This window comes from Mytilus galloprovincialis, chromosome 9 (genome assembly GCF_965363235.1).
Source record: "Mytilus galloprovincialis chromosome 9, xbMytGall1.hap1.1, whole genome shotgun sequence".
Taxonomy (NCBI): domain Eukaryota; kingdom Metazoa; phylum Mollusca; class Bivalvia; order Mytilida; family Mytilidae; genus Mytilus; species Mytilus galloprovincialis.
Genome location: NC_134846.1, coordinates 78,123,562 through 78,137,353, shown reverse-complemented (window position 1 = coordinate 78,137,353; position 13,792 = coordinate 78,123,562). Strand labels below are relative to the sequence as shown.

The window sequence follows — 13,792 nt, the reverse complement described above, 5'->3', positions numbered from 1 at the left end:
ACATGGTCTTTTTTTCTAAAATAGGGTTGCTAATTAAACAGTTAAAAATACAGTATAGAGGTTATAGAACCCAGGTCTAGGACAGCATCTATTTCCATGATGATATATATTTATCATATACTTGTAAAATATTTACTAAAATTTTACAGTTCAATAACATTTGAAAATATCAAAAGGCTATGAAAGGATTAATTTGTTTATTGACCAGATTTCTAAGAATTGCCATAGCGGGCTGATAAAGGTACCTTTATTGAATGCTTCCGGAATGTTATCACATGCCTTTCCGTTAATTTCCGTGACGTTTATCACATGCAACTTCGTGCATTTCCGGAAATTTTATTGAAAACGACAACAGAACGGTTACGCGGAAAACGGCAAGTGATAAAATAGTTGAGGAGCAAAAATGAATTAAGTAAAACATTTTTTGAAAGACATATTAAATAAGGTGACAATATGATTGAAGAACATGATAATTGTTGTGACAAAACAAATAAAATGCTTGTTATATATCAATAAAACAATTAAAGTAAAGAATTTGATTTGGTTGTCTGTAAATATTTTCTGAAATTGCAAAGAGAAGCAAAATTCAATTTTAATAGTTCTTGTCTGTATATCTTGTGCTGAAGTATATGATAAAAAGATAATTACATGTCATTTTTCATATCAGACACTTTATCGGCCCTCGTTCGTGATATCACAACCTTGGGCCGATAAACGGTTTGATATGACAAATGCCATGTAATAATCTATACTTATGTCCAGAACATGGTATAATTTTAAATATTTCAGTTTAGAACAGGGTATTTTTTTAAATGTTTTCTGGTAAGAACAGGATAAAATTTGGTTAGTGTCGTCGGCATAGTTAAACATGAAAGGATAGTCGGTAATAAACCCAGGGTCCAGTCCTGTGCCGGGGATCTCGGCTGTGGATACGACATTTTAGCGTACTACATAACATTATTCGGTGAAGCTATGAGAAAATATTTATATCCACGCTGTTATTTCAATGTTTGAGGCAAAACAGCACCCTATCATAGCAGATACATTCGGATAGTGTAATTGTATTATAAAATTTGTGGTTCACTTTTTTTTTTTATTTATTTATTTCATTAGTATAAAGATTTTGATTAACTAACAGCAATTGATAATAGCTTTATTGAAAAGGTGAATTTAAAATTTTGCAAATCAATTCTAGGTTTAATTAAAAAAGTAGTTAACATTGCACCAAGGACAGAGTTAGGACATTAGCCAATAGATGTTCATGCATATGTAAAGGTTCAAGCACTAAAATATATGGCAAGAGTATTCAACACAGAAATTAATCCGCTGTTATATGATGCATATTACACAGGTAAACTGTTGGTTGAAACAGGGACCTTTTGTATACGTTTGTAAAACATTTAACTCGTGAAAATAATTTGAATATATCTGATATACAAAATATTGACTTTATAAAAGAAAAATAAACACATGAAAGATATTATGCAAGAAAACTATAAAAAGCTGTTCTTTAAAAAATGTAATTCTTTAACAGAAAAAAATAAATTATTTCAGTATATATATCTATAGTAAAATCAAAAAGAAATATGAAACTGAGCCAATTATTTACTTAAAGAGAATAACTTTGAAATAAGGAAAAAAAATACTAAATTAAGGGTAAGTGACAATATTTTGGAAATTGAAAGGAGTAGATACAAAAAAAAGAAGGGAAGAAAGTTTATGTCAACATTGTTGTCTAAATAAAATAGATGATGAAGAACATTTTTTATTTACATCTATAAACAATAAAGATTTGAGACTTGAATTTTTGCAGAAAGTTAGAAATATCCATTCTGATAAAGATAATATGGATTTTTTGGATACATTCGTTTTATGTCTTTCATGTCCGTCAATTATGCAATATACGGCTCCCTTTGTCAAAAAGTCATATTCACTGAGGAGGGTGGACTCAACAACTGCATGATAGATACCATTGGCGGATCCAGAAATTTGCATAAGTGGGGGCCCGCTCCAGTCACGCTTCAGTGATTCCCTATATAAGCAACCAATTTTCCCCCCAAAAAAGGGTGGGCCCGGGCACCCTGGGCCCCCTCTAAATCCGCCTCTGGGTACATATATGTATATAATATGCTATTTTTGTATGATGTATTGTGTTGATTTATATATGTCTTCTACCCCATTGAGCTTTTTCTTTTCACTCCTTAATTTTTAATGACGTAACGAACCTCGCATTAGCGTTCAAAATATTTTTCCTTTCTCAACCAATCAGAGCTCGATTGATTTCCCGGGAAAAAATTATCTCGTGCAGTGATTGTCTTCTGAACATTATTTTCAGCTCAGATTCTCAGGTGTTAAGAGGTAAGGCAATGACGGGAATTTTCAGTCCATATGCGCGAATTTCTCGAAGTGGTCTCAGTGGGAAATCTCGCGCTATTTTATATACTAGTGTATTAAATAAAATGTGTTTTACTGTTTGTTCTAGGTAGGAAGTCTCCCTCCTATTTATGAATATATTTTGATTAACTAAATCTGGCTCAAACGCTGGTTTTTGATCACGGTTTGCATTGGAGATTTAGCGAAAACTTGAGAATATTAACGTGTCCAGGCGTAATTTATTTAGAAAGCAGTTCGCTGGTTAAATGAGTTGTATTAAGAATTGAGGAATTGAAAGGTTTTGAAAAATTCTGAAAGTTGTCAGTTGGCGAATAACGAGATTCGACGGACTGTTCAGCTGATCAGTAGACTGTTGTTTATGTTAAAGTTAATTATAACTTGTGGGTTAAAGTCAGTAAAAGTTTGGGGCCATAATTTGTCGACATTCACGCGTGTCAAATCTATGACTTGAACTTGTAGACGGTAAATTTAAGTATTGGAGCGTCAACAAGCGAAATCCATATGCAAGCCCTGATCAAAACGGCAGAGTGAGTCGTTAAAGAAAATAAGATACTGAAAGAATTTATTCTTGGTCTAAGAAATCATAATATAGACTGTAGAAATAGACCCTTGACTCGCCAAACTGTAACATAACAAATTAAATGTGCAGCTGATTCATATGTGTGTTGGTTAATAAAACTTAACTTGTACCTTACTGATTTATTTTATTACGCCTTGTCCCTTGCCTGAGTTGATCCTTTGATTAACATTCATCCTGTTTACTTCCCTTTTATTGGTAACAGATTACAAACCATTTGAGAGAAAGCATATTCAGGACAAAACGAGTGTAATGTTGTTTTATCTTCCCTTCCTTTTTTTACTTGTATATTTGGTATATTAATCTAATACCGGTAACGTAAACTTTTTTTCTGACAAGTCAGTTGCAATTGTGGTGTCGTACTTGACCACTATCGTCTGTCTGCCCCTACATTCCTTGCTTACCCCAAGGTTTATTTGAAATGTTTTAGGTTAAACTTTACTCTGTAACATACAAATCTATAATACAGAGTGAGTGTGGGATTGCAATTCATATCCGAGTGTAAATAAACTTCAAAGATTCATACAGAGGTGCAGTTTATATCGGGGTCCGACTACTGCTACTACCAGAACTACGGAGTTTGGACGGGAATGCGGTGACTGGTGAACCAGACCCTTGTTTATTTGGTAACGGTCCAGATTATTATTCCAGTTGATCATTTAGTCCGATACTTTGATAGCATGACTGCGGTCAAGGTCAAATGTTATGACTTGGTTAGCCATCGGAGTGTCTAGACTTTCTTTAATCACCATTTAAAAAAGAATCCAGAAGTTACTCCTGACCTAGTCCAAATAATTATGACGTCTTGAAAGGCTATTATAATTTTTTTCTTTGACGCCTTAGTTATAATAGCCTTTCAAGACGTCATAATTATTTGGACTACTCCTGACCGAAACTTGAAGAGTACTGAACTTCAGACATCTTGTTCCAGAATACGCATATTTAAACAAATTATAAACTGGTGGCATAGACCGGTAAAAATAATACCAAAAATAAATTAAAAGATATAAGTCGGGCATCACCCATCTTCGCTAGCCAAGGGTTACGATCCACTCCCGCTCTCTTCAGTACGATCCACTCCCGCTCTCTTCAGTACGATCCACTCCCGCTCTCTTCAGTACGATCCACTCCCGCTCTCTTCAGTACGATCCACTCCCGCTCTCTTCAGAAGAGAGCGGGAGTGGGAGTGGATCGTAACCCTTGGCTAGCGAAGATGGGCATCACCTTGAAAGAAGTCCTAGAGCGAAAGCATAGGGCAAACCCTACCTAGATCTAGATTTAGATGAAATTTTGGGTTGCTGTCTAGTTTTTATAAAGTTCGGTGACAGCATCCCAGTTTAGTTTCACTGGCACCCACGTCACATATCCACATATATTATGTAAACTCGATAAATTTATTTATAAAAACTAAAATAATCAGTTAAATCGCTTTAAAAAAATTGTTTGCGGGAAATGAAACAAAAGATTGACGAGAATGAGTTTAGGTTGAGCTTGGGCTCAATTCTATGACATGGGTACAGGCACACCTGGTTCTCCTGTATTCTTCATGGAATATGCAGGTGCTAGACCCAGGAGAAGAAGACTTGTTCCTGTTAAGGAGGAGCATAACATAAGAGTTACTTTCTCGCCAAACCTGATCGGGTCGAGAGATATAAATCTACTCCCCAGCGACTTCAATCACTACATAGTCTCATTACAAAGGCACCTATTCCTAGCTAGGTATGAGAGTATCTATCAGGGGGATCAGTATGATATACCAGAGGTAACAAGAGTTTGGGCTGCTTTTGTGACAGTTCGGGATAAATATACAGGGAGTTCACAAACACGCTTTTCGTCACCACCGAGACTACTTCCGCGCTCGTTTAAACCCGCGTTGACAAGGTCACACAATCGGACAAATTGCCAAATAAGACATTGGTTAAGTCAATTTGAAAATTGTCGTACCATTAATTTGTGGACAGATGATCCGTGTGTTCGAATACTGTCGAAATTTTTTAGAGCTCAAGCTTTGCACTTATATAACATTTCGAGAACACTAGATTTTCTGACGTCAGAATTTTGCATTGTAATTTCCAAAACCGAAGGCCAATAAGGCCTTGAAAAACCGACCAATCGACTCAATGAACTACATTGCATTGTGGGCTACTACGAGTAAACTACTACTTAACACACGTGTAGTTAGAGGGGACTAATATGTTGTCTTGGACTGTCATTACCAATGTTTTTATTCTGCAAATATATTTAATGTAAAATATATGACATACTAGTAATCTTCAATTTGGATGCAAAGATTGAAAAAATACTGTTTTCGGGCTTCACGATTCACTTTCTTTTTCGCCTTTACAAATATGCAAGCTTTTCTTAATCCACGAAAATTGGTACTCACGAAAATAAATGAATCCACAGTAAACTATATGGCTCTTCCATTTTAATTTGAAAAGTGAATCATAGAAGGGTATGCTGCCATACCTAAAATTTGATATTTCTTTTAAAATAAGTATACAGGAACTATTCAGCTGTGACTTAGTTCAATTTATTGCCTTGATAGTGCTGCAATGGTTTTATGTTACTCTGCGCATATCTTTTCATCACATTTTTTTTTAAATTTCAGCAAGCTCAATAAATATGGAGGAGAAAATTATAGCATTACTGAAAGAACGTGGGATAACTGATACACAAATAAAAAACTTGAGTGATAACAAGTTGGTAAGTATTCTTAAGTTTTAACTAACACTTATTTTCGAATAACTTGGATGTAAACTTTGCAACCTAAACAATACAATACAATACAATAGTAAATTATATTGTATTACATTGCAGTGCATTGAAAAACTATACATTTGCAATACATGTATAATACAATATGGGATTATTGCATGAATATTGGGGATTATTCCATATTGATAAAATATTAGTAGGTTTTTCATATGAATGGGATTTTGAATAAATAAGCATATTCACCTGCGGAAAAAGGATATTCACCGCGCAAAACGTCGCGTGCTTTTACGTGTATAATTTTGGTAAAAAAAACGTTTGATGTACAATTGGTTTTGGTAAATATTTTCCATTACATTAATTTCTCTCGGAATATGGAATAATACATTTAATACTGTCTTTTGTTTCGGTAAATATGTGGTTTTATTGACTTTTGAAAAAAAACTAATATTCACTTCGGCCGTTGGCCTCATTGAATATAATTTTTTTCAAAAGTCAACAAAACCACACATTTACCTCACCAAAAGACAGTAATTGTATAATATTGTCCCTAGTAGAATTTTCTATCACGCGAGCTTGCACCAATGAATGTGTTTGTAGATACTATATGTTTTTATGTTCTGTTAAATTGTTCCTTTTAAAATTGTTATACGATGATGACTGATGTACCCATATTTTGACTATTTTATTTATTAGGGCCCCGCCTTTAGGCGGGGCGCCCTATAGTGATCAGTATGTCCGTCCGTAACACTTTGTGTCCGCTCCATATCTAGAGAACCATTATGATTTTATACTATATACTTTACATGTTTATTAACCACCACCAGAGGTGTGTGTCATGATGTATGTTCAAATTCCTAGGTCCAAGGTCAAAAACTTTGGTTTCAGTTGACAACCCCGTGTCCTGTGGTGTAGATCGTGTCCGCTCCATATCTTGATACCCGTTATGATTTCAAAGTTTATACTTGACATCCATTTTAACCACCACCAGAGGGCGTGTCATGATGTATGTACAACATCCTAGGTCAAAGGTCAAGGTAAAATAAACTTTGGTTTCAGTTGACAAACCTGTGTCCTCACAGTGGTGAAGATCGTGTCCGTTCTATTATATCTTGAGAACTGTTATGATTTCAAATATTATACTTGACATCCATTTTAACCAACACCAGAGAGTGGGTCATGATGTATGTACAACTTCCTAGGTCAAAGGTCTGTCTGTCTGTTGGTCTGTCCATCGCTAACAAATTTGATCCACACTATATTTTGAGAGGACAGCTGTTATTATTTCATACTTTATACCTGACAAACATTTTCAACTTAACATATATATTAACCAACACCAGAGAATGTGTCATAATATATGCATCCTAGGTCAAAAGTCAGTCCGTCGGTCTGTTCATCTGTTCTTTGCTCTTAACAAATTGTGTCCGCTCTACCTCTCGAGAACCGTTAATATTTCATACTTTATACTTGGTGGGTCATAATTCTAAAAATATGTGACAAATATCAATTGGGCAGCACCTTTAAACATATTGTTCAAACATCAATTCATATATCCAGAAGTCACCTTAGAGTAGTCAACAATGAGTTCACATCATGCAGTCATATCAATATTATACTATGAAAGTAAGTTGAGAATATTTATCAGTTTTAACTTAAAATCTTAGAATAAAATCACACATGAGACTATGTAATAACTTCAAATAACGCTTCATATCAGATTATCCATACAACTTATTTACCCCACCTTATTGACAGCGGGGCCAACAGAGATGGCTCCCATCTCAATGGTATCTAGTTGTGTCTGTTTAGTTAACGCATCAATGTAAATATAACGGAATTTGATGAGGCTGTCATTAAAGTGAGAGGGTTAGCGCTATCAAACCAGGTTTTTAAAATCCACCATTTTCTACATTAGAAAATGCCTGTACCAAGTTAGGAATATGAGTTCTTGTCCATTTGTTTTTTGATTGAGTTAAGTCTGCCAATTGATATTTTATCGTATGTTTTTATATGTTGTGATGTTATGCTATTGTTTCAGAAAAAGGGAGAAGGTTTGGGCCCATTAAAACGTTTAATCCCGCTGCAAATGTTTGCACCTGTCCTAAGTCAGGAATCTGATGTACAGTAGTTGTCGTTTGTTTATGTAATATATTCGTGTTTCTCGTTTCTCGTTTTGTTTATATAGATTAGACCGTTGGTTTTCCCGTTTGAATGGTTTTACACTAGTAATTTTGGGGCCCTTTATAGCTTGTTGTTCGGTGTGAGCCAAGGCTCCGTGTTGAAGGCCGTACTTTAACCTATAATGGTTTAATTTTTAAATTGTTATTTGGATGGAGAGTTGTCTCATTGGCACTCACACCACATCTTCCTATATCTATTTGTTATTTGATTTTGCCATGTGATTGTGGACTTTCCGAATAGAATTTCCTCTAAGTTCAGTATTTTTGTGATTTTACCTTTTACGAGTGCAATATCTGTTCTACGAGGGACAATATATTCACCCTTTTAATGTATAATTATATAATATTTGAAATTGAAACATGGTTTTAACTAAGATTTTGTCATTGATGACGTCATGAATTTTGAAGATAAATCACTAACTTTTGGTTACTTTCTGTGGGAAATATATTATATTCCTATGCAATAAAAAACAATATAATGCACAATGGTATTGTGTTGTATTGTTTAGTATCATCTTGTATTGCAATACAATACATTTGTACACTGCAATCAATGTAATACAATACATTACAATACAATACAAACTCGTGCAATTTGAATTTTCTAGGTCTTTTTTAATTTTATATTATAGATATGTTAATTATCAAATAAAGCTGGCTAAGAATTATTTTTTTGTGGATCAAATGGTTAATGCCTTGAATGTCGACATCCTTTCATCAAGAAAAATAACTGCTTCGGTCCCTAGTTCCACCGACTGACTTTAAAAAAAATGCTGATAAGTTCTTATGATTTTTTATTACAGAGATTAATAGTTTGGTTACTTGTTTGTATTTAGAAATAGACATACAATCATCATCCGTATATACATGTAGCTTATAACTAGATCAGTTATTATTTCTTTTACATTTAAAGAGGAAATGTTCTTTGTTACAATGTATCAGTTTCATGGCATATATTACAGTCTTCTTCTCTGTGAATATTGAAATATTAACCCGTCTCTATTAGCATGATCAGAAGGTAATAATCATTCATCTAGAAGTTTTTGTGAAGGACTTTCTTATCTAATGGTCGTTCTGAAGAAGATGGAGTAGTGGTTGGTTCAGAGAGGAACATTTTGCTCCAGTACAATTATGTTTTAGCCGGTAGGGGACTATGTATTGTTAATTCAGGTTTTTCCAAGCTCCAAAAATGAAGCAAGCCTCTACATTTTTCTAGTAACAGATGTTGTTTATCCCTTAACAATGATAAATGCATGTCATAATTATGTCTGTTATTTTTTTTAGATTGATCGTGATATATTGCAAGCCATTCCAGATGATTCGTTGAAAGAATATATTCCATTAGCTGGCGATCGGTTTGTCTTAAGAGAATTTTGTAAGAAGGGACCGAAAACCAAAAAAAACACACTAATCAAGAAGTTGCGTAAAAGATTAAATATTCAGAAAGTGGATTCAGACTCCGATGAGGAACCAGTAAAAAAATCACATTTGATTGGGAACGCAAATGCCTGGAAAAAAACCAAAAAGGTCTCAATCGGCTGGCTGAACTATGACGTGTCTGCCAGCCAATTCCGACAACTGAAAATGCATGGTGGAAGTACAAGAAAATTCGATTTTCATAAAGATGATGGCACGGAAGCAGTCTTGGTAAAAGGCAAGTCCGTATTTTTCCCTGGTGGAGTGAGTAAGATAGGACACATAAATGATTTTGAAATAGAATTGAGAGATTTTTCACATGAATTGATCAAATCAGAAGACACCATTGAAGAATGGTACGACAAAACTGGGGTTTCCATGTTAAGGTTTTACATTTCAACCAAACCTATAGATAAAGAACTTCCATCTACACCTAAAAATAAAGAACTTTCAACTACACATAAAAATAAAGAACTTTCAACAACACCTAAAAATACAAAAGCAAGCATAAAACCATCAGCATTGGACACAGACCAGTCTGACAATTCCTTACCAGATCCAGAACTTGATTTTTTCTTTGGAAGCATTGATAATATTCCACCTTTACCTCCTATTGAAATCTTTGAAAGTGATCATGAGCTATATGACCCAGAAATAGCTTTCCGCACTGACAATGTTCCAAGAGAAAACAATAATGATGTGACATTAAGATATGTCCCTAATACAAGTACGCCATTAGCAGACCGTGATATAAGTTCACATTTAACATTCCAAAATGTTGGACCAGATCTCGAAAATGAGGATATTCCAACATCTGCCTCTCTTAAAATACACAGAGGAAGTTTATCAATGATGGAGATGATATGTTATTTCAAAGATCCATCCTTGATAAACAACCCGGTTTCAATTATTCGGGTCCTTCCGAACGGGGAGAAGGAAATTGCAGAGGATACAGGTGGTGTGTTGAGAGATGTGTTGAGCGAATTTTGGGGCTATTTTCTAGAGAATTGTACACTAGGTAAGACATTTAAAATTCCAAGTCTCAGACATGATTTTGGCTATATGGAGTGGAAGTCTGTTGCCCGCATCATGATATATGGATATAAGTTTAGTGGCTATTGGCCTATTCATTTGGCCAAGACATTTATGGAACAATGTATAGCTCCAGGTGATGAAATTGAGACAAAAGAATTGATGAGTGACTTTTATCAATTTGTATCGGTACCAGATAGAGAAGTGTTTAAGAAAGCTGTGGATGATTTTTCCAGTGTAGATATCGACGAACTGTTAGATGCACTAGAGACGCATGAATGTAAGGCCAGACCTACAGACAATAATATAAAGCTTATTTTAAAAGAAATCGCACATAAAGAAATAATCCAAGCTCCAAAGTATATCATAGATTGTTGGAAAACAGTATTTGAAGAAACCAACGCAAAATTTATAGACCTGAAGAAGTTATCTGAGCTATATGAAAAACTTCAACCAACTAATAGAAAAGTTGTTCAAATTTTAAAGTTTCCAGATTTTATGGATGCACCTTGTTCAGAAGTTTCCAATTACCTTAAGAGATTTGTGAAAAACCTTGAGGCAGATACTTTGAAAAGATTTTTAAGGTTTTGTACCGGCTCAGACCTGTTGACAGCTGAATGCATCACCATTGAATTTAATAGCCTCACTGGTTTAGAGCGTAGACCAACAGCACATACTTGTGGTTGTGTTTTGAAACTGCCCAAAGTTTTCGAAGACTTTATGTCTTTTCGATCAGAGTTTGATCAAATCCTGGAACATAATTTCTGGGTGATGGATATCATATAGCTGCAACTGTTGATGAATTCTAGACATTCCTGTAGAATTTCAATACACAAATGACAATAATTTTGAGATAGAACATCTGAATTTGTTTCTGAAACTTAATCTAATTCACAAAAAGACATACTTCATTGAGAAGCAGTATCTTTGACTTTTTATAGAATATTGCAATAGTAATTTATCTTTACCTTTTTTATCACATTGTGCATAAAACCTGAAATCAGAAGGTTAAATGACATATAATAGGTAAAACAACATATACAATAGTGAGAAATTGGTTTAAATTGATGAAATCGCACTAAAATGTGATGGCAAATGAACATATGTAATGGGTCGCGGGCAATATAGATGGATACAGCAATGACAGCATATTATTTTCAGACAACTTTATGTGCAGGCAACCTATCAGATATTATGTTCATGAGCTAACACATTTTTGAGTATATATGTATATACTATTTGGGATTTCAGCTATTGTGACTAATTTTTTGTTCTTTCTAATGCTGAAACATAATTGTTTTGGTAGAATATGTAAAATGACCAACAAACAATTGCTTGTTTTATAGTAATTGATGAGATATCATTGTTTTTGTGAAGACGAAATTTTATGGTAAATACTATACTGTTTGTTGTCCATTCGTTGTCCACAGTTTGGATGATACTAAAAAAGGCTTCGATGGTAAATTATTTATATTAATTAATGTCAATTTCATTAATATCTTATTTTACCTTTTGGAGTTATAAGACTTGATTCGTTAAAAAGGGGAGCCTGTTTCCGAACCTAAACTAAAAAATATAAATTTCTGAAATCATTTCTGGATGACGGTCATATTATGACCATGAGCTGAAGGTACAGCTATTTATTTTAAAATGATAGAACATTTTCTGTTTGCTTAGTTTATATCGGTTGATGAAACATCACCATGTTATTGTAGAATGACAAAAAGTTTTTATTTTTATTTGTTATATTCTTTAATCTTAATATCAAAGGGTGTTATATGTGACAAGTTAAGCCGTTTCCGGACTTATTTGCTATTTAAGACATCTACAATATATCATATACTTGAATTACAATAATATAATATATTCGAAAATCCTGTAAGGCATATCTTAAAACATATTAATTCAGATGTCTAAATAAACATAACCTATAACATATAACATGTACTATACATGAGATGTTTTTATAAGAATTCAGATATATAATCACTGAGTTAACGAATTTATATCTGATGTACTATTTTAAAGATTTCTTTATGAATTCAGATGTCTTGTATAGCTAGTAAATATATCTAATATCAATCAAGATATATTAAATAGCGAATGAATGTTAAAACAGTTTCCCATAGCCAGATACAAATAGACTTGTGGATACTTTTAACTCTACATGTGTAAATCCTCAACTTATTTTTAACATGATTTATATTCAATCTAAGAAGATTGTTTTTTTTGTGTTCAAATAAACATTAAAGTTTGTTACATCTTTTGTTATATTGAATTTCAGGTAATATATATTGCAGTGTTTAGAAATGTGCATATATATAGAAATAATATGCTTCTGTCTGTTTGTTGCTTAGCTAGCGTGTCAAAATTCTTTTTGATCCCATTTTCATTAAACATGGTCTGTAGTATCAGAAACAGTCTTGTCACGGAACACTAAAAGGTCCATGGGAAGAACAAGAGCGACTCGTCCATTATATTTCTTTACAAATAAAAAAAAAAAGCCGGTCCACACGAAACTCCAAATCCCGAGAAAATTCAAGATCCTCGAGTGACCTGTGCCTTTCAATCAAGCTGAGACTACTATTAGTTTCAGAATCAAGTCACAAAGACTTCTGCTGCACGCACATGTTTAAATGAACATTTGTAGAATCGATCAAAGATACAATTCAATGTTCTGATTAGCCGATTTTATTCTATTCTATTCTACCATATAGTGACCGCCTTTAACAAATTGAAGATTACATTGTATGTCTCAGGAGGAAACTTAAATTGATATATATATACATTTTTTTTAGAATATGAAAAATAAAAAAATGGTTTGTATTATTAAGTAAGATGTTATAATTGAGTTAATATTGATGCTTTGAAATTGAAGATTTGAAAGAGTCTACTGAAGTGCAGTTTACAATGTTTTCCGGAAGTTTGTTCCTCGGTAATAGTTCTTGGAATATAGGATCTTTTCTGTTCTGTGTGTTGCAGGATGGAATTTGGAAGCTGTTCGAATTATAATGCCTTGCTCGTCTTTTTTGTGGGATAAATTTATTATTTTTAGGTATTGCAACCTTTTTGTGTTCAATTTTATATAGCATTACCAATCCGGAGTCGTTTCTTCTATGAGAAAGACTGCGCCGTTCAAGATGGTGTAACATGTTACCAACGGTTGAGGTGTTTCTGATTTCTATGCCCCACCTACGATAGTAGAGGGGCATTATGTGTTTGGTCTGTGCGTACGTTCGTCTGTCCCGCTTCAGGTTAAAAGTTTTTGGTCAAGGTAGTTTTTGATTAAGCTGAAGTCCAATCAACTTGAAACTTAATACACATGTTCCTTATGATATGATCTTTCTTATTTTAAAGCCAAATTAAACTTTTGACCCCAATTTCACGGTCCACTCAACATAGAAAATGAAAGTGCAAGTTTCAGGTTAAAGCTTTTGGTCAAGGCAGTTTTTGATGAAGCTGAAGTCCAATCAAC

General features: G+C 33.8%; 1 protein-coding gene across 1 annotated transcript; it reads left to right on the top strand.

Moving 5' to 3' along the window:
* The first annotated feature begins 5,586 nt into the window (after positions 1-5,586).
* LOC143046033 (uncharacterized) lies at positions 5,587-12,573 on the top strand. The gene is made up of 2 exons (XM_076218983.1): positions 5,587-5,677; positions 9,154-12,573. The coding sequence occupies exons 1-2, from the start codon at positions 5,597-5,599 to the stop codon at positions 11,101-11,103; spliced, it is 2,031 nt and encodes a 676-aa protein (XP_076075098.1). The 5' UTR covers positions 5,587-5,596; the 3' UTR covers positions 11,104-12,573.
* Positions 12,574-13,792: the final 1,219 nt, after the last annotated feature.

Excerpts from the sequence above, each read along its gene's own strand:
- LOC143046033 (XM_076218983.1), top strand. The coding sequence starts at position 5,597 with ATGGAGGAGAAAATTATAGCATTACTGAAAGAACGTGGGATAACTGAT. Across the intron at positions 5,678-9,153 it reads ACTTGAGTGATAACAAGTTG|ATTGATCGTGATATATTGCA; the intron begins GTAAGTATTCTT and ends TATTTTTTTTAG.